This window comes from Cyphomyrmex costatus, unplaced genomic scaffold (genome assembly GCF_001594065.2).
Source record: "Cyphomyrmex costatus isolate MS0001 unplaced genomic scaffold, Ccosl1.0 scaffold17, whole genome shotgun sequence".
Lineage (NCBI taxonomy): Eukaryota > Metazoa > Arthropoda > Insecta > Hymenoptera > Formicidae > Cyphomyrmex > Cyphomyrmex costatus.
Genome location: NW_017275715.1, coordinates 953,122 through 974,607, shown reverse-complemented (window position 1 = coordinate 974,607; position 21,486 = coordinate 953,122). Strand labels below are relative to the sequence as shown.

General features: G+C 33.6%; 1 protein-coding gene across 1 annotated transcript; it reads right to left on the bottom strand.

The window, feature by feature from the left end:
* Nucleotides 1-793: 793 nt before the first annotated feature.
* Nucleotides 794-20,967, bottom strand: Vps13 (vacuolar protein sorting 13C). Its single transcript, XM_018537389.1, has 43 exons — nt 20,868-20,967; nt 20,704-20,790; nt 20,362-20,559; nt 19,657-20,111; nt 18,497-19,020; nt 17,698-18,166; nt 17,191-17,556; nt 16,457-16,926; nt 15,400-16,105; nt 14,798-15,124; nt 14,014-14,406; nt 12,833-13,675; nt 12,306-12,408; nt 12,093-12,239; nt 11,801-12,000; nt 11,268-11,405; nt 11,073-11,192; nt 10,704-10,883; nt 10,387-10,566; nt 9,943-10,104; nt 9,719-9,882; nt 9,106-9,226; nt 8,764-8,988; nt 8,418-8,633; nt 8,032-8,073; nt 6,730-6,933; nt 6,435-6,572; nt 6,219-6,365; nt 5,932-6,080; nt 5,627-5,738; nt 5,301-5,539; nt 4,896-5,061; nt 4,560-4,776; nt 3,980-4,155; nt 3,786-3,905; nt 3,570-3,691; nt 3,125-3,438; nt 2,815-2,936; nt 2,569-2,738; nt 2,323-2,437; nt 1,823-1,954; nt 1,565-1,729; nt 794-1,450 (listed from the first exon to the last, which is right to left on the bottom strand). The coding sequence occupies exons 1-43, from the start codon at nt 20,965-20,967 to the stop codon at nt 1,403-1,405; spliced, it is 9,792 nt and encodes a 3,263-aa protein (XP_018392891.1). The 3' UTR covers nt 794-1,402.
* Between the last annotated feature and the right edge of the window lie 519 nt (nt 20,968-21,486).

Below are 21,486 nucleotides of genomic sequence, written 5' to 3'. Positions count from 1 at the left end.
TATTGAATTCTTTTAATTAACTAGCATTCAGAAGAATAAAACGAGGTAGAAAGTATCACCACTGCTAGTCGTTTAGGCGCATTAAAGCTAATAATAATAAAATTTATTATGTATTAACAATGTATCTATAGAAGATATTTGTTGTAGCAAATCTCTCAACATTTTTATTATATGTCGTTAGCAGGAAGATAATTAAGCGTACAATTATTTTATTAATTAACATACGTATCACTTAATGATGATGCTCGCGTTATAATGTGATCAACAATGCGGCAAGTTAACGATGCGTGGTAAACTAACTTCCTACAAATGTAAAATAATACCAGTTCTCATAAAAAATCTGTATAATACCTCAACAAGTACGTAGAAATAATTTTATTGTATTGCTAATATTCACCAAAATGAGATTTATTTTTCATTAGTTCATTTCACTATAATTTGTACGATTTACCGTTGTCTTAACATTATTTTCGAATCTCGCCTGATCGATTCAGTTTCGTGATTGTAGTAAATCTAGCTCTTAACAATACGATGAAAATGGTAACTCTTGTGTAACTAAAACGATTCACTCACGATCGTGTCGAAGTGATACTCTATAAATGTAAATTTGAGAAACATTACCTTCTTTTGCGATATTCCTACATTGTAATTATTAGCTTGGCACAAAAGATTTTTTTCTATAAAGTTGATAAAAAATCGATTTAAATTTTAAGAGATTTATATATATATATATTATATATATATAGATATTATATATATATAAATATTATATATATGTATATTGTAAGCTGGGCCGAGAAAAAATGTCGGACGCTCGACGCGATGTCGGGACTCGAACCGAGGACCTCGAATGTAGTTCGAAACACAAAGCCACCGCCTTACCGCGGAGCCACATAGCCCGACACGTAGATCTTAATTAATATCTTACAATATCTTGATAAAAATAAAAATAATTTGAAAGTTATGTAACTTCATTTTCAGCTTTATTTGACAAATTGTGACAAATCTTTTGTGTCAATCTAACGATGTTTGCTCGGTAATAATATCGACAACAAAAATTCCGAACAACTGTATGGTAAAAGTAAAGTAAAAAAGATTCCGTACGTCCTGTCTCTTTCTTGTCAGTTTCTTGGTACCTTTATATTCTTACGTTTCCATTTACGTCTTTTCAGTTTCTTGGTACAGTATATAAGTAACGTCCCTTTATCTGATTGTTGCGCTCACGCAGTATCAGTCTTATAAATAGTGTCTGTAGAAATTACGCATAGAAATTGTGCGAATTCGCTCGCAAAGCATTCCGGAAGTAAAGAAGCTCGATTTGTCTTCTCTTTTGCTTGTTTTCTTTTTTGACATAACTCGTAACTGCTCAAGCGTTTCTCTCTCATATTTACGCGTTATTGCGTTATACTCCGGATTGATTAATCTGCTCCTGTATTTTACTGCACAATAACTACGGGGAAAATTATAGATCGTATAGTAAGATATGTAATCAAAATGTAATGTAAAATAATGACATTCTATAAAAGATACTTTTGTGAAATTATATAATTAGCGAAATACATACCTGTTTGATATTATGATCTGTTATTAAAAGTATTTTTGATTGAGCGGCACTGCCAAATAGACCTAGTTTCTTTTTCTTACTAATGTCCCTAATAAAAATCTGTACACCTTTGTCTACAACTTTTGTTGGTTCGCTGAATTCGGTCCAAGTGTGAGTCCAATCAACCTAACAAAAATGATAAATCAATAGATACATAGTTTTTTTTATTTTGAGAAAACCAACGAGCAAAATCAATTGATCAATGTAATAAATACTAACCCGCCAGCCACCGAACAAATCACTACGTTCGAGATATGATAATCTTTTGTCAGTGAGTAAAAGCACGTCTTTATTGATAAATACATGATAGACATAAACATCTGTATGTGCATATCTCCCCTTTTCTAATTCCTATAAAAAAGAAATCTTATAGAAAACTTTCTGCATATAAATATGTATAAATAAATTATAAACTTTATTGTGTATAACAAGAATATTTGTACATAATACAAGATAATAAAACTAAGATAATAAAACTCTATATATTTTTTACAGACTATTATAATTTATAAAAAATATTTCTTTATAGAAGCATCTCAACTTTTGTTTTCATTTATATATAATATTATAATATAATCCTATATAAATTAATTATATATATTCTATGAAAGTGTATTATTATAATAGAATAAATCTAGTGAAAATGGACCATTTAAAAATTTATTTAAAAATTTTGAAAATAAAAGAATCAAGGATTGTTAGAAGTATAGAATTTTTACCATTAATATCTTGTTGCCCTCGGCTTCATCTCTTATGTATGGTCTAACGAGACTATCTGGCTGCAGAAATCTGGGTGACCTTACTCTTTTTGCTTCTTCACTTAATTCAGTGGCTCTGAAATAAATACATTAAATGCAATCTCCACCATACTGTATAAATTAATTTCTGAACAATTCCAAACTTTAATTAATTATCTTATTCATTAATTGAATTAAAACTATTTTCGTATAATTAACAAGTCATACCGTCTGACAGCTCCAAAAGAACCACTTGCGAAGTCAATAACACCAGCAGTAGGTCTAGTAACAAGTCCAACAACACCCTTTCCAAACCCTTTGAAAAATCCTTCCACTCCTTCCTCTTTCGCTCCTGATAAAGGTTTCATTACCACACCAGTCACACCATCGACTACACCCTATTAAATGACACAAACAATTTATAGATATATTAAATTAAATAACTAACATAATAATTAATCCGCGATCTTTTACCATTACTAAACCCTTTCCACTTCGTGCAAGACCTTCTTGTAAATTGGCGGGCTGTTTGTTGAGCTGCTCTTGTCTCTTTCGCTGGTAATCCTTGTCAAAAGTTAAAGCAGCTATACCTTTGCCTGCAAAAGCGTAAGAGTAATAAAATAAATAAATATTTTAAATTAAAATAAAAAAAAAATTATCAAATGTTAAAAAAATTTCGACAATTAAACATAATGCAAAATTCATTATTAGCGTAACATTATCTTTTGCAGCAAAAATGCAACGTTTTAGTTGAGAAAAATGTAAAATTCGAGAAAATGCATACCCATCGCTCCCGTGATCTTCGACACAGCGCCCGCCATTCCGCCGACGGTATGGCCCAACATGCTACGCACTCCGAGGAACAGGCCCTCCGCGAATTCTCCTGGACCCTGTATGGCTCCTTGAAAGGGTTCGTAAAACAGATCTTCAATGCCCTTCATGGTCCCGATTACAAGCCCATATGGATTACCGATCACATCGAGTCCCAGTACGAGTACGTACGCTTGCTTAATTGCCTGACCTGCATAATGAGTGCTCGCCTCGGAGATGAGCTGTTTATGCGTCATGAACACGTAGTTTCTTTCGAAGTATGCCAATCTGTATCAATACAAGAATATTTAGAATCTTATAAGAATTTGTACAAGGACTACAAAATTCTATAGTACGTTTTTTTCAAATATCTTTAATTATGTATACTAATTGTAAGTTGTACTAATTAAAGGTCTTACTTAAACACGATGTCGTTAATATCCGTCAGCGTCACTCCAATTCCTTGCAAAAGCACGTTTAGTACTTGCGGTAATGCTGAGGGTCCTCCTCCACTTCCGGTCATTGAAAAACTGATGTGTATCTGTAAACAAAGAAAGAAAAAGAAGATTAAGATGTAACTATCAAATAATAACATATTTGCATTTTTGTATTCAATATATTGAAACGTGACGTACTTTGAGAGGCGAAAAGTGCAGTAAATCAAAAAAGTTCTTCTGCTCGGCCGTGGTGATCAGACTGACGTGGTACATTAACGGTTCATTGACTAGTTTCATATCTTTACGGAATAAAGCACTCTGAAACAAACGAACAAGATCATCAATAAACTTTAAAACGATCTAATTGTAAGACGAAATATCCCGCGTCTCACCTCTTCCGCGTCGTTGACCTCATTCGCTTCAAGTAAGCCCATTATCGCGTTTATAAACACAATGTCCACCTTGATGTGAAATTCTTGTATGAGAACTTTAAAGTATCGAAATTGTTGCACAGTGCTGTGTTCCAATAAGCGCTTGACCATACTTAGCTCCGCAAAAGGTTTTATGACTACAGAAATACACAAAGAATAGGAAAAAAATTAGAAAAGTAGATATATAGTTCTTTAAAAAGTTCAGGAGGTTCAGAACTTATGTTTTCATTATTAGTATTTTATATGTTTTCATTAATAATATACGATGGTTAACTTTCAACTATAGTATTTTCAAGCCAAATTTCTAAAGTCTTGTCTAATATACAATATAGAATACAACTAAACTTCTCTGATCATTGAAAGGTTTTTTTTTTACCTACAATTTAGAATCTCATAAACAATCGTACAGATTTATTATCTATCTAAAACTTTCTCTCAGATCCAAACATATATCTATAGTTAAAGATTAAAATAGAAATGCATAAGGAGGTGCAATAAAGGAAATTATTTCTTGTATAAAAAAAAAAATAATAAATAATACCTGTACTCTGTGTGACACTCTTCGGCGGTGGCACTGGAGCTAATATAACTGGAAAGACGCATTCCGACAACTGATTGTCGATCTGAAGTTTGTTGATCTTTGCATGCAGCTGTACCTGATGCGCTGAGGTACGATATTGCAGCCAAAGTCCAGTTTGAAAGATGCGTCGCAGGTACCTACGATGCGGTCTCAGCATCTCCATATTCAGATAATCTACCTAGAAACAATAAAAAACGATTTAAAAAATTACGTAATAATAAGCGTTTCTTGTGGTTCAGAAATTAAATTAGATCCCAGCATTAAACACTTTAATTAAGCGGAAGCTTTTTGTTTTACCATTAGTTTTGGATCCAACATTATCCGGTAGTCCGCGTCCATTTTGCCGATTTGCAATTCTCTAATGTATCGTTGATATCCCTCTTCAATAGCGTTAACTTCCTTAGCACATAATGCTCGCCATCGGCTACCGAGGGACTTACGCGTCTCCCATATGATCCCTGAGCTGGATTATAATATAGAATCTCATTAATTTTACATGGTAACATGGTAACACAATTATACAAAGAGAAAATAATAATTATTTCATTAAATAATATTAAATTTATACTTTTTAATTACTGTGTAAAAATGTTAACTATGTGCAAAATTATATACGTATAATTATATTAAAAATATAACTTTAATTTTAAAAAATTACGAGATGTGTAAATAAAATTTAATATTAAGAATTGTAGTACTTACCTGGCGATACACATATACAGCAGCTCGGACTTAGTGATGTTGTTCACAAGGGAGAATCCAATGCCGTGAATGTTTAATGTAATTTCCTGATCGATTACCTCCAGATCACCGGCCAGCTGACAATCCTCAGCAATCTTCAAATTTGTAGTGAACAGTAGTACTCTCTGCGTACCGTCTAGGAACGAAACGTAGAACAGTTTCTCATCTACTTCTGGCAGTTGAAAGGTACCAAGATTATCCTAGAAAAGAAATAAAGATGGTGTTCATAACGCATTATTCGCTTTTATAAACACTTTCTCTTGCTTTTGATCATCTATTTTGTTTACCTTGCGAAGATTGTCCTCGATTTCCTTGCCACTGTGATCCTCCCAAACCAGTTTTCGTGGGCCCGCCGGATTTTCCCAGGTATAAAACATTCTATTGTATGACTGCACGGACCTATCAATGTACAAATGCGCAACCGATTCATATTGAATAAATATAGTAATTCATTGCAAGCCTTTCTGTTTAACCCGAGAATAATATTGATAAAAATATTAATTTTAATTAGAGTACAAAAATCTTCAGATGGTCGTTTAAAAAAAAAAACTGCTAAGTTTTCCCGTGTCAGTGATCTCGTTGGTCAACTTACCTAACATTAATGGAACCCTTTTCCCATACATTGATGGTATGTGGCGTGTGGTTGATGATCATAGCTGGCGCATTGCCTGGGACATAGGCCGACATGGAGATGTAAACACCGCCCTCGTTGATTTGCACGTCTACATTGATTCCTCCATACTGTGGTGCAAAAGGCTTTGTTAGAGGTATAAAACGCGAGATACGAATACTTTATTATTTATTCTAGTCAATTATTCTAACATAAATAAATTATGTGTAATATATTTAATTATTATCCTCTGTTACCAGCTTAATTACCTTATTGTCCAATTTTAGTAGAGTTGTGTGACTGTCAGTATAAATAAACGCCGCAGTTTTCTCGGGTTGACTTGCGACCTTGGCCTTCAGAGTCTTGTTGTCATGTTCAGTTCGAGGCCACAGAGCCGCGCATTCACCAGGAGGCACCTTGGCAAGCAGAAGTGTTATTATAATGCAATATTTGTACAGTAATCAAATTTTTTATATCTAACGTACTTTGATTGTCGGATCAGCTGGTCGATCACCCTCCTGACATTCTATAAGAAAATCTGCGTTGTTGATAAGTATGTAGTACGGTGTAAACGTGATCTGTTTGGTTAACGAGTTGTACGTCAGCTGATTGTGTACTCCAATCTGTAACAAAAAAAAAACTAGAGCTTTATCATATATATTTTTCATTTCTTGTCTTATTTTTTTATTCTTTTTGTCTTAAATATATTACATTATTAATTTGTTAATAAGTACATTTTAATACACAGATAAAAGAAATAAAAATCAATGATATAAGAACCTGATATATCATTCCATTGTATTTACAAGCCACTACACCCTCACTGCCCGCAACGTCGATGGAGAATTTATCGGACCACTCTCCGTCTTCCACTCTGATCATGGCCTTCTTCTTGCCAAAGAAAGCTTTGGAGCGAAACGAAAACAAAATAGGTCCCTTGAAATGTTCCGGATGGTACAAGACATTCAAGTAATCATCTGCTGTCTGGAAAGAGTAATCGATATACCTCAATGTTCAGCTCGTCAAAAATATTACCTTCGGTACATCATGCAGTTAAGAACAAGTAACAAACACCTTCATAATATTAACTTGTTATACAAACTTTGTCGATTTTGCGTTGCAATCAAGATGTTTTACGTCTAGTATCTAAAAATGTGGAAACGTTCGAGGATTGAAGGATTGGCATATTTAAGAATACAGCTATTAAAAAAATATATATATAAATTAATTAAGAATAGAGAGGACTAAGTAAAGAAAACAGAAAATGAGTAGCGTGTGTAACAAAGCACAGTTATACATAACGATGTCAGCTAATTACTGTTAATTTATGTATTTTGTAAGTGTGACTTATGTTCAATAAAATGCAATTGTAAAAATCGACACACTGCGACTAACACAATGATAATCTAACTTAATTTGAGGCTGTTTAATTCCGGTGGTATGATTAGATTAAACGATTGTTATTTGACAATGATCGAGTCTTACGAACACAAGCGAACACGAAAATAGCGATAATATTGAAATAAAGCGATGTGTCACCGCGCGAGTTTTCCTCTTCCTGTACTGTGTGCGTTGCCGATGAGGTTTCATAGCAGAAACGAATTTCTGAAAGACGTTGGCACATACATTTTCACGAATAAAGCAATGAATATTCAACAACAAAAATTTACGACAAGTAAGCGGTATAAAAATAATTGTTCATAGTCATAATTACAATATTATTAACAATAAAACGAAAAAAATCGATTTTGCTAAAATATTATATTAAAAAATTTAGGTATATACAGATTTAAAAATAATTATACAAAAAATTTAAACGTGAGTAATGCTGCAAAAATTTTGATATCCAAGCAAGTGGTTTAAGCATCTTATATGATTTTACTTTGACAGTATGATTACTTCAACAAAAAATTATGTTTAAATCTGCAGCTAGCTAAATATTTAAATTAAATAGTAAAATCGTTCTTTCCGTGCAATAATAGTGTAGAATTAGGAAATTCTGACAGCGAGTTTTGCTAATAATATACAAGATGCTGTTTGTGAGAAGCACAATGATGCAGCACGATAATAGGAAATCTCTACCTTCATCGGGCTTGAGTGCTCTTTGCCAACCTTACTTGATTTCTGTAAAATAATGAAGCATGTTGAATACAGAACTAATCAGGCAAGACGCAATGCTGGTTAGTTTTGCAATACACTAATGGGGGGGTACAAGAAAGGCTGAAGATCGAGCGAGGAAGCAAACGTAATTAGTACAAGAATATTTGACATAAGAGTGCGTATCAATAAAGAATCTACAACATATGACTGATGCAAAAGGGGCTCTCTGCAAAATGCAGTTAAGACATGAAAATTTTAAGAAACTTTCGACATTCTTTGACAGATGTAAAGATTAATAATAAATTGCAAATTGTGTGCAAAGAGGCAAAGTTACCAAAAGCGACGAAACTATCGCTGCAAACACATACTCTATAGGACAGCATTAAACCAGTCTTGTTCAGCATCCAGAAGGGACAATACAGCGTCATGACGATCGAACCGTGTTTGTAAGACATGTGCATTCCGAGATCCATAACCACTTTCTGCGCGTTGTCGAAAGACTCAAACGACCAAACCGTAAATTCTGGTGGATCCGCCATAATTTCGCCCATGCATGACCAATCTTTCTCCAGATAATTGGGTAACTATAACACATCATTCGATTTAAATAAATAAATCGTTATGTTTGCAAACGTTATGTTTTATAAAAGTTAATAATTAATAATTATAATTATTAATAATTATTAAATTTTTATTAATTGCCGCGTGTTCTACCTTAATTATTATGTTTGACTTGGCCGGATCAATTGTAGGAAGTTGCATAGAGGCACTTGCTTCGAGTAAGTTTTCCTGAACTGTGCTAGGCAAACAGATGATGATATCGATCGGTAGGAAGTTCTTCAGATACACAGACGGGTATAAATGTACATTGTAGACGGTACTAGCCATAGTATGACGAGTGGTATTTTCGAAATATACCTGCTCGATCTCTCCCATGGCCTGTACAAACGAATATTCTGTATACTTCTATTATTTATTACTAAGAACATTTGTCAATTTGATCAAGTCAATAAATACACATATTTTGTTATAAAAATTATATATGAAAACACCGACCTGTATATAAAATGGTTCTGTAGAATCTTGTTTAGATCGTGACTCGCATTTCAATAATTTCATCATGGAAACAGTTTTCTGCAGATCTTTCCAGACAAATGGTTCGACTGACACCATATACCTAAAGTACGTTAAATGTGATCATTAAAAATTTTATGTCACAGTTTTTCGTTGTCTATATTTTGTAAAAATATATATTATATAATTATAATTTTAATATAACATATGTATTATACTAAGAATTTTTTTATTTGTCTTATTTTATTTTCAAAGTTACATTAAGGAGGGGTTTCACGTTTGGTAAAATTAGCCCATCTTCATGAATTGTTTAAAAGAAATCTATTATATTCTAAATCTATTATATACAAACGAACGCGAGTTTTTGCATAAAATTATTTAAGGTTTAAACAGCAAAGAAAATATCTTTAGTTAGATGATAAATATTTTAAAAAATTCTTTTACAAGGATACTTTACACACATGTAGAAAAATAAGCAAAAAAAAAAAAAAAGAAATCGATTTTTGAACGGCTAAAAAAGTGAAACCCTCCTTAAGCGATTTAATGCAATAATTAAGAAAATAATATTATTAACGTAAAAAAAATGCAAACATACCCGTTGACGCTAAAAAACAGCCAGTAAATGTTGGTCGGGGTATACACGGCGTCCAGAGGTAAATTGAGTTTCTCATCCGGAGCTACTGTGCCCACGCACTCTACCTCATTTCCACGCTTCGTCATATAATAAACAGATATTGGCTGTGCGAAGTGATTGTGAACCTACAATAAGTAAGAAATTAATTATCACTGATAAAACATAATTCGTTCTCCTGCATTTACCTGAAGAATGCTTCTGAGAGTGACGATAGTACTACCCTCTTCCACAATAATATCCGACACAATACCCCATTCCTCGGAACCTTCCTTTCGGTGCTTTAAAGAGAAGAATCTCCTATCTGCTCTCAGCACAGGTATTGCCAATTTGCCTTGAATGCCTTTAAACTATTAAATCATCGTATTATGTTAATTATATTAATAATGATAAAATAGTCACAATTTTTTTATTTTATTTAAAACTCAACAAGTCGTATCATACATGAAATATTAAAAATAGATCGTAGATTAGTTTAGATTCAACGTTTTCTTATTTGTAATTTGAAAGTTCTTACTTTCAGTCGCTTGTCGATTATTTTCGACATTTTCATCAAAAGATCGACTCTCCAAATTCGTTAAAGAATCATGAATCTTTACAATTCTACATTCTATGATTATACAATAACTCACAGATATGGAGAATTTACTATCTTCTCTGTCCTTCACAGTTTCCATTTTCAACTGCTCAATTAGACGCGTGTCAGCCATCTTGGACGTTTTCGATGCGAGTTGTATCGATGCACCGGTTTCGAGGATTACTTCCATATACGAGTCAGTATGATCTCTTATTTTCGATCCATCATCAAAAATCTATAAAAAAATCTTTTATATTCCTCTTTTATATTGATAAAATTGTCAATAAAATCATAAAATCATATTGAATGTTAATTCATAAAATTATATTGAATAGATAAATAAGTGAATAGAAGAATCCTCATTATGATGACCTTGAAGAAACTGTCCTCCAAATCGAGTATTATTGTCAAGCCGGTCTCATTTTTCAGCACATACGGTGCCTCTTTTTTGGTAGGCCCTTTCCCGCTGGCTTCTATAGCCGAAGAAAACGATTGGCCCAATTGTTTCAGAACATCTAAACACGTCTTTGTGACAGTTATCTCCAAATTGTCCTATCCCAAACAAAAAAAAAGGTCTTACATCCTTTTGGGATATAAATTCGCAGTAATATTGCGCTAGGTACAATAAATCGCATTTACATTTATAAAAAAATGTCATTTAAGTTACCCAAACACAAATATTTATAATCCACATCTATAATCACAATATTTAACATTTATGTCCTGATAAACTTTGCTTACAAAGGACGTAATGTCGATGGACATCTTGGTAGATTGATGTAATTCTTCGATTTCGCTCTCCGAGGTAGGGCTTACCGCGCTGGCGCCTCTGGAGTCTAACATTATGTCGTTAAATTGAACCTAACAAACAAATCAATAATGTTAATCAACAAAATATTTATTACAGAGAAACAATAGGAAGAATGCTAAAGTTACCTTCGTTTTTAATTCCCACGGCGTTAAAACACATTTACCGTTATTGGAACTTTCTGTTGGCTCAATCAATGGTTCCCATAGCGCAAGACGACTGTTATAATACGACATAATTACCGACATCGTACAGTCCATGCTCATCTGCAAGCACAAGTTACGTAAATCATAATACTCATAAGAGGAGAATAATAATAATAATGACCATAATAACAACATTGAATAAGATTTCTCCACATCTGGTGATTGTTATATATTTTTAATTGCTGGAAAAGAATATGAAGTTAAAAGAATTCTATCATCCACAAATTTTGGAAAAATAATGAATGGAGAGAAACCACAAAAAACAATGTTAAGACGTAAGACAATAAAGCAAGTGGAGATTCTAAAAATTAAAGGTGATGGAATTAAAAAAAATTCTTTTTTAGTGTAAAAAAGTCTTACAAGAAACACCCATTACTTGTTAAGAAATAAAATATAATTGACCAAAATTGTTCTTCAATATAAATAATAAAAACAAATTTTCATAAACAGCTTACAGATTTTGTACTCCAGTCGTTGATGTTGCTTTGAAAACCCACGTGAAGTAGTAACATAGGCAGAGTTTTGTTGCCAACACCCGCCTCCAGAGTAAACAAGATCGTCGGTGCCGAAACAATGGCCAATTCAGGTTTATAAGGTGCCGTAATATCATCATCGTCTGGATACGTAAACTCTTCGAATGCTTCCATCGCAACTTCTAAAACAAATTGATTCGATGGTTTAGTAAATGAAAAATATTTTTTATACAACAAATAATTATTAAATTATCATTATCAACTTATTATTAACCTGTCTTTAAAAACCAGTAATTATTTTCTTCGAAAGGTGTGACAATCCACAATCCTTCATAATTAGGTTCAGGTTTAACAACTTCCTTGTCCTCTTCTTCCTTCCTTGTCACCGTGTGAATGACTTTACTCAATATTTCCATCACACCTTAAAATTATTACATTTTATTTTATTATTAGGTATTAACTATAAGCATAGTAATTTGTAAATTACCTGGCGAAACAGACATGTGTATATCCGTGCAACGAATTTCTAAATGAAGCCCTTTTTCCTCTGGTGTAGAACCGGCTACGCTGATACTGCATGGTCTCAAGACCTATGAAAATAATTAATAATTAACATAATAGATATTAGGATGGATTACTTTAGGATGGCTTTAGGATGACTTAACAATAATACTCTAAAAAAAAATCTACATAAATAGTAAAATTATAAGATTAAAGATTTCTATAAATTTATTTGACAATAATAATTTAATTATCTAAATTGATACAATTAATCATTAAAGTATATCTGCAAAAAGTGACTGGAATTGGAAATTTATACTTTTTTAATAAATGCACATCTATACAATAGTTTAATATTATAGCTTAAATAAAAATTTTATCTTAATTATTATTTTACAAACATGTCTACTTCTTGTTGAAATAATTTTTGATTCACATTCTAGATTACCGCCAAACTTTTCTTTATACGTAAAATACATATTATATAAAATATTATGTATATGTGTACTATACCTGATAGATCCAGTCAGCTCTCTTCGCAGGATTATATATCCCCGCCAATAGCGAGAGATCTTTAATGGAACCTGCTATCACCTGGTGCTCTCCCATGATGCGCACCTTCAGCAATAATTCTGTATTCAATACTATGCAATTCGAGTTGATATCGTCCATGTCTTCGAGCAAAATAATATCGGGTTTCTCCACGTGCAGATTTACAGTTAACATCTTGGGTGTTGAGGCAGCCAACTGCTGCTGCGCCGATTTTTTCTTTGATGCTACCAATTCGTGTTTCGAAGAGGAAGTAGTAGTCTTGTTTGGCCCTTCCACATCAAAGAAGTCCTTAATCTTCATGAGATAATCAAGAGAGACGATGATACTGAAAGAGAACACTCGCACGTCGGCAAACGTGTCGTTTGGGCTTTGACGCACTGTCACGTCCAACATACTTCTAGCATTGTATTTGGCGCGTTCTTTATCGAGATGATCCTCACTCGATCCAGACAACGGCACGCTGCTAGTCCTTTCCATGATTCGCACCAGTGAGCCCACTCGACTTTGCCGCATGTCGTCTAGCGTGCAGTTCATTAGCAGAATCGACGTGGCCAGTAGACCGTCCGCAAACACACGGCCCTTTACAGCAAAGTGTGTGAGACTGAAGCGGGCCAGTCCATGCTCGGGAAGGTGCATTGGTGACATCTGCGACTGCAACAACTTAGAACCGCCGGTGAAGAGATTTATCACCAGACTATCCATGATAAACTCAAACTTCACGGATATGTGAGCGTGTCGTTCCTGTGTTTCGGTCGATGGTATTTCTCGTGATGTGTCGATCTCGTACTTGTATACCGGTTGAATCTTAATACAGTAAATGTCAAGTAAATATTTAGTCAATAAAACAGTGCAACAAATTTTCATCAACTTTTTTGTTTCTCAACAAGTCATGGTGCACGTAAGATTTTTCACACTAAAGGATATGTTTTTGAAAAAATTTCATCACTCTTCAATTTTTAGAAACACCACTTTAAATTCTTTACGTAATGCAAATTTGTAATATATAAAAAAATAATAAATGTAATAATATAAAGCATCTTTTATTAAAAATAATATATGAGAATCATCATTCAGGTGTTGAGAAACAGAAATTTCGTAACACACTGTAATTATAATTGTTGTATATTACAACGATCATTTACCTCAAGATCTGCGCTGCATTCGGATTTCACGGTGGATGGTACGGTTTGCACGTGTTTCGAGTCCTCGAAAGTCTCGCCCAGATTCTGCTCCAGCACTTTCAGAACTGTAGCATAATCTTCTTTACTCAACAGTAGATTGATCTTGTTCAATCTGCCAAACATGTCGATGTCCGGAATAGAAGTAAACCAAGCGGTAGAAAGATTACGCTTCATTAGCAGTGTAAACGTTACTGGTTCCAGTAGCAACACCTCGTTCTCACTGGTAAATTGTTTTAAGTTCAGCCGAACTCGAGATAGTTTCAAGTTTTGCAGTTCGATTTTCATTTCATCGATTATGGGATACTCATCAATATCCTCACTCATGAAATCTAGCTTTTTGAAGACGTTACATACCTGCTCGCATAAAATTTTATAGAGGCGTATTTATCATTTTGTTTTATAAATGTATGCTATATTTAAAGTAAAATTAATTTTTAATATTTAAACTAAATTGATATATTTTGTATTTTCTTTCAAACATTTAAAAAGGGTTATCTTTTACTCTAATACGTAAAACATTTACTTGTTAAAAAATTATATTCACATAATAATTATAACATACGTCTCATAAAAATAGTATAAATCTATTTAATATAATTTCTCAAAATTGAAAAAATATATAATTATGTAGTATTGTATAATAAATTTACATGTGTATATATATATTTTTTTTTAATTCTCTCTAAGAATTTTTTGAAAATTGAGGCTAAATTAATCTGCATTTCGGAATAAACTTATTCTGTACCTTAAGATTGCCCATGTCTAGCATTAAGCTATGCTCATTCTTGGAGCTCATCGGCACGTATATGACAGGCGCCTTGATCCTAACATTTAGCTCGATACGTGAAGCACTTTGTTGAACATCTTTTATATTCGTTTTCGCGGCTTCTGCCGCCGCCGCCGATGCGTCTTTGATAGCTTTCTGCGCCGTTTGAAAGTTATTCAGGAAATTCATAACGCTGGTGACAAATGCATTCAAGAAGACGATGCGATGACAACCCATTGACACTTTGACAGACATGTTGTTTTTGTCCCTCTCCCATTCCTCGATGTTATACATCACCGCTTGAATCTGATGCAAAAATAAAAGATGATAATTGCTTTTAATCGAAATTTACGTTAATTTTCTAATTTTGCAGATCCAATATATTTTATGTACTTATGTTTAATATAATTGGTCGATTTTTTTCATTTTTCATTTTCCATTTCCAAAATCCGAGGAATAAAATTATGTAATTTAAAATTATGTAAGATTGTAACAAATGTTGAAAAAAATGTGTAAGTCGTGAATATTGATTAGAGCTAAAGAAATAACTGTAGATATAAAATAAGTATAAAAGCACTTACCTGCAGTGACTCAGTACCCTCCACAGTCACGATATCCTTATACATAGAAGCAGGATTCAAATCTTTAATGCTGATGGAGGTCAGATCAGCATTCACTTGTAAATACGAAGACTTACTGAGAAAACTGGCGCTGATACCTTCAATATAGAACGCGGTAATATCCCGGGTGGCGCTGGAAATCTTCAGATTGATTGAGCCAATCTTGGCGTTTACTTTTAGATCGATACACTCAACGGTTTGTATTTTACGTCGCCCGATGGGTCTCAATCTCTGCTTCTGTAATTGTTCTTTGAGGAAGCCAGAAGTCTCTTCCTGAATAGAGGTCAACCGGATCGGTCGAGAACGTTCGGTTTCCTTCTTCTGAACATTTTCGAGCGAGTTCATTCGATCCTGAATGTACGTACTAAATCGCAGCAATTCAATAAGAGCTTCTTGATGTAACAATGTGTCCAGCGAGGTAAATTCTAGTCTAAGTAATTTCACGACAGAACCGTGGCGCGTAGTAAATTCCGGTGAGCGCTTGTTTACATTTACATATCGCACGATGATCAAATACTCGTCTCCGCCGGCCGACATCGGCGTGTTGACCATGAAGATCTCCTGACCCTCGTACACTTGCCGCATTTGCACGCCACCCAGTCTCAACTGCACCTCCTGATCATATGTACGTTGTAACATTTCCGCCTCCAGTTGCAGTACCTGAAATCTAAAGAGAACAAATAATTTAGAAACTCTTGGCAAAAATTTTTCTCAAAATTTTTATACTACACTTTTTACAAATACTAAGAAAGTCAACTACTAGTTATTTACTAAAAAGTCAACCTACACCTTTTCTTAAAATTTTTCATATATGTAAATTTTGATATATTATAAGATTTAAAAAATTTCTTTTCTATAGTTTTTAAAATATATTTTAAACTTTTTCAAATTTTACAAGATTTTATCAAAAATTCTAAAAAATCCTAAAATTTATATAAAAATTCTGAAAAATATGTGAACAATTCTAAGAAAAAATTTCATTAAGTTCACGTTAAAACATGAAGCATGCGATGTAAACCTGATAAATTCCGAGGGTATCGTGACATCGTCTCGTTGTCTAGAAATCGATAGCGTGAATTCTTTCATCTCAAATTTCATCTCCAAGTCAGTGGTTTGCTTCATTGGCGCAGCGGCTGCTGTTTGTCTTCTTTTATCAGCAATGCTGGATATCGTGGTGCCAAGTTCCTTCAGCGATAACTGCGAAATGGACTTTGAAAGAGAAGTACGCTGCAACTCCCCGGGTTTTTCCTCTTGAGGTGAAGAAATACTCTGCGCGATTGAGAGCGCCTGGAGTAGTCGAACATCCGTTATGTTCACTGTAACTGATGGTAGGTGACCGAGAAGCCGTAATTTCGGCAATAAAGGATCGTCCGTCACCAAGCACTTGTGGAACTGAATTTCTAATGTAGTTGGATGGAGTAACGTCAGAGAACTCTCGGTACTTGCCAAGGCTGATCGCCATTCTTCATTTGGTAGCGAGACCAATACCTATACAATATATTTAAAAAATATTTATTATTACACAAATAAAATAAAATAATTATATATAAAATAATTATTTCCACGGTATTTTATTACAATCATTAATTTATTCCTATCACTCTGAATAACATTTATTGTTTATCTCAATTAATTTATTATATCGTACATAATACATAGATCTAAGACAAATGTATTTCTCTATATAATATTTATTAATTTATAATACATGGCATAATAATTACTAAAATTGTAAATTAAAACCATTATTACCTGAAAGTTAACTATCTTCAAAACAAATTTGTCGTAACTGTGCTCTCTTAGATGCAGCAATACTTCCTCTTCGCTTTTACCCATGCTAACCAAGTGTCTAACGCTAACGCCAGCCAAGTCACTTTTGCCTTTCTCCAAAGAATGCATCTTTAGACTACCTAGATTTACAACGATCAATGCCTTCGTGTCTTCGTAGAGACCACCGTGCGGTATAATAAGTTGCGATGCTTGCATATCCACTTGTACGTCCAATATCGAATGTTTTTGTATAGCGTACTCCAACCCAAGCGCCGACATTTCCTTTAAGCCTTCAAATTGTTCTGCCGCGGCTGTTTGCAGCTGACTCAACGTTGAAGAGTCTTGCACCTGGAATATTCATCTATATTAAACAAATAGTTGGCAAACAATGAGAAAAAATTATAATAAATTCATCAAAAATTTTAATTGGGATTTAGAAAGTTTTATCATTTCCCAGCCCATTACGCATTTAAGGATTAAAAAGAACACCTTAAACATGTCGACCAGCTCTGTAATGGTTTGCGCGTCATAGATGATGTCGACGGATCGGGACTTGACGACAACACGATCACCGCATAGTTTGTCGAGCGGATTCTTCTCATAAGAAACCGACAGCAGAGCACAGTCAGAACTACCATGTTCTGGAATAAAAAGCGAGGGCACCCGACCACTCTGTGTTGCGCCTAGCAGTTTCATGTCGCTAATAGAGGCAGTGACTAGGATCGCGTTCGCGGATGGTCGCGACTTGAAGCCTGCTCGTACGCCATGTAGTTGTAAATCCAAGACACACGGATGCTGCTTGTCCGTGTCTAGTAAAGAAATTTGCAGACCATGCAAAAGGAAACGTGTGTCGATCATTTCGTATGTTTCTGGGTAATACGCGGGCACGGAATTCTCCTGATAGTCAATCGCCCGATAGAGTTTCTCCTTTTCCTGCGGCGTCATGGCCTCTTCGAATCTAAACATCGTTATTGATATATTAGTTATGTTATATTCGTTAAAAAGATAATAATAATAAGATAGGATAAGAATAGACCAATAAATTATCATGAAATAGTTATTAATAAATATAGTTATAATTATATTATGTAAATATTGACATCCACTTTCCTCATTTATTGACCTATTATCTTATTTTATTATTGTTAATATGAGCCAGATAAAATTACTTTGCTTGCGATTCGTTACAGAAAATTGTATAGAATAGTTTAAGTATATAAAAATCTTTGTAAAAGTACGCAAAAGATTTCTGAAAGCTTGATTTATTAAAATGTTTAACAATAAAAACCTGCGCATGATGGCCGCGGCCGAATTGAGTTCCTTCGTTTCTTCAACCTGCGAACTGGTCCACAGGAAACCGAACCAACCTCGCTTTGCCTTCAAAGTCTTCTCCCGTTCTGCCAATCTCTCCACTTCCATCTCGATTTGCTGTCGGATAATCACTAAGTTAAAGATGTCCAGTTTTGCCTCATAGTCTGTCAATCGTTCCTCGATCTCTTTTGCTAGCTTCTTCGTTGTCAGTTTAACCTGATAGGCCTCAGCATAGGCACGGCAAGCATCGCGATGTAGCTTCATGTGATCCCAGTTCCAGTTGCGATGACACCGTCGCACGGTTTCTTCGAGGACGCAAGTGTACGCGAAATGCCACCACTCCTTATAGTGACCGCGATACGATGTCAAATTCGGTCGGTATTTTCGATACGGTGCAGCTTTCCGAGCCTGATCTAAGCCCTCTCCCAAACGCACCAAGGTTTGATACTGACGCTTTGTTAATCCAATCCGTAGTTTCTGCATCTCTAGATCCAGCCATACCTGCGAAAAGAGAAACAAAATATAAAATAATTTAACTTATAATAGTTTGAAAGTTTCTCAATTGTAAAGACAAATGATTAAGAAGGGAATGTAACAGTTCTATTTAAACAAATATTTTTAATAACTTTTTTTAGAAAACAATTAGGAAACACAATATTCTGGATAATCACAAATAAATTATTTACTAGATTGACTCCCGTTGATGGTATATTTGTATAAACTTTTTTAGAATATGAAAAGATATTCTAAAATACAAAAAAATAATATTGTTAACTGTTTTCAGTGCAGGATAATTTCAAAACTACCTAACTTTTCAAATTTTTTTAAGAAATAGACGTAGCTCCGTATAAACTAATTAAAAAAAATGTTGGTGTTTAAATTATTATGATAGATGTTACACTATACACCAACAGCGCGTAGAGTAGCTACTAGAATTGATTTATATCATTATATGCTGTTTTTCTTACTCTATTATACATATACACCAATTTTTTTTGTATTCCGAGAACGCCTCTTTATATTTCAAAAAAAATTTAGATATCAAGTTTTTCTTTAAAAAAAATTCATAAAAACCATCTATTTTTACAAATTATTACACTGGAAATTTCCCTTGTTGGACTGATGAGTGTAAGTTACCTTAGGGATGGTATAATTGCTACCATCAGACTCGGGCTTGGGATTGAGCCTGAGCTTGGACTTGACATTGATAGGTCCTAGCAGATATTGATAACCTGCGGGAGTATAGTCCATAGTTGCAATGCCACTACAAAAGAGATTGGTATACAAGGATTGTGAGCTCTTGCTGTACTGCTCCATGCTTGTATTGAGATAGGCGGCCAGTCCGTCCAGATTGCACAATTTAAAGATTTGAGGAATGGCATACATGTCCTTCAAATTGCCAGTGGTCTCCCAGGAATCTGTACAACTCTCAAGGACGAAAGTATTTAGGGTAAAGCCAAAGGAAAATGGATGTTCTTTGAAGGTGACGTGGTCCTCGTACCGCACGTGAATCCTCTTGATTTCTACATGAATATTCTTGATCATGCGAGCGACTAACTTCTCGACCATCGAGTCGTCCAGTTTTTCTTGCGCTGTATGAGTTAAAATATTTTTAATCCATGTTTAAAAGAAGAAAAATGAAAACTGAACATCTCCGAATATACATATTTCTGTAATTTTAATTTTTATAAAAATTATAAATATGTAAAATAAATTAAGAGAGTAATAATATTCATTAAATAAAAATTATAAGAAAGTTATGCTATTTATCTTTATAATCGTACAATTCAAAACTTTTACTATATCAATTTATATAACAAAAAAATATAAATATCTAATTACATTTTATATCCGCTAATTGCTTTCTTTTTTCCACTCTTGCCAGTTCCGCTCGTTTCGCTTCCAATTGTGCTTTCGTCTCTTTATCTTCATTATACGAAATTTGACTCGTAGGCACTACCAGTATAAACAGTTCTTCGACTATTGCATCAATCTGACCATTCCACATATCTTTAAACGGGATCTTCAATATCAATTTCCCTGAAAGCATTTTATTGTAAAATAGTAATTTTTATATTATCTTTTATCATATTATATCGTATCATCTTAATCTTAATAGTCAATATTTTGCATTGTTCAGGTTTATTATAATGTATATATTAATAAATAATGTAATTTTTATACCTAAGCGGCCATATTCTAATCTCACTGGAAGATCCAAAACATCTAACGCAGACTCTTTTATCAACAAATCATTTAACACAAGATCGCCTGAAAGCAAAGGTTTTTTTTTATACGAGATATACAATTGTTATCGAGTAATGGAATCACATCGCATGTATTCTTACCTCCCCAAAGACTAACTTTAAGCTGCGTATAGTCCAAATTCTCAATATACTCGCCAATCACCTTATTAAGAAGCTCCGCAACAATAGATTCAAAAACCATTTTGCTGCCGGTTTTCTTCTCGTTTCTTCTCAATCAAATACTGTAACTCTTCTGTGTTATGACGTTGTCATACGATTCTTAAAATAAAGATAAACATTTATGTTTGATAAGTTATATTTATAATTACAGTGTAACTTTAGAGAAAAGTACTTTTATATAGACAATCGAGATTTTTATTAGATTCAATCATAACGTAGAAGACCTTTTTATATCGATAATGGTATAATTGCTAATTTTTTTTAAACAAAGCGCTATGAAATTTGGTTTCGATCCAATACTTCAACTAACAGTTAAAAAACTATATTTTAATACACACGTACTACACAGACATGTTATATTAAAACAAATTTTGTAAATACTAGTAAGCAACTAAGAAGAATTTATAGGATAAGGTGGTACTTTTAAACATAATACAATTCTGAACGAAATAAGATCTTAATCCAATTTCGAAGTTTAAGTTCAATTTAATTTCTACTGTTTGGTACCTTCAGTCCTTCCATATAAGGTTATCACAATTAA

Coding starts and splice junctions, on each gene's coding strand:
- Vps13 (XM_018537389.1), bottom strand. CDS start 20,967: ATGGTTTTTGAATCTATTGTTGCGGAGCTTCTTAATAAGGTGATTGGC. Junction 8,989..9,105: donor CAGAACCATTTTATATACAG/GTCGGTGTTTTC, acceptor TCGTTTGTACAG/GCCATGGGAGAGATCGAGCA. Junction 6,366..6,434: donor CAGCTGATCCGACAATCAAA/GTACGTTAGATA, acceptor CTGCTTGCCAAG/GTGCCTCCTGGTGAATGCGC.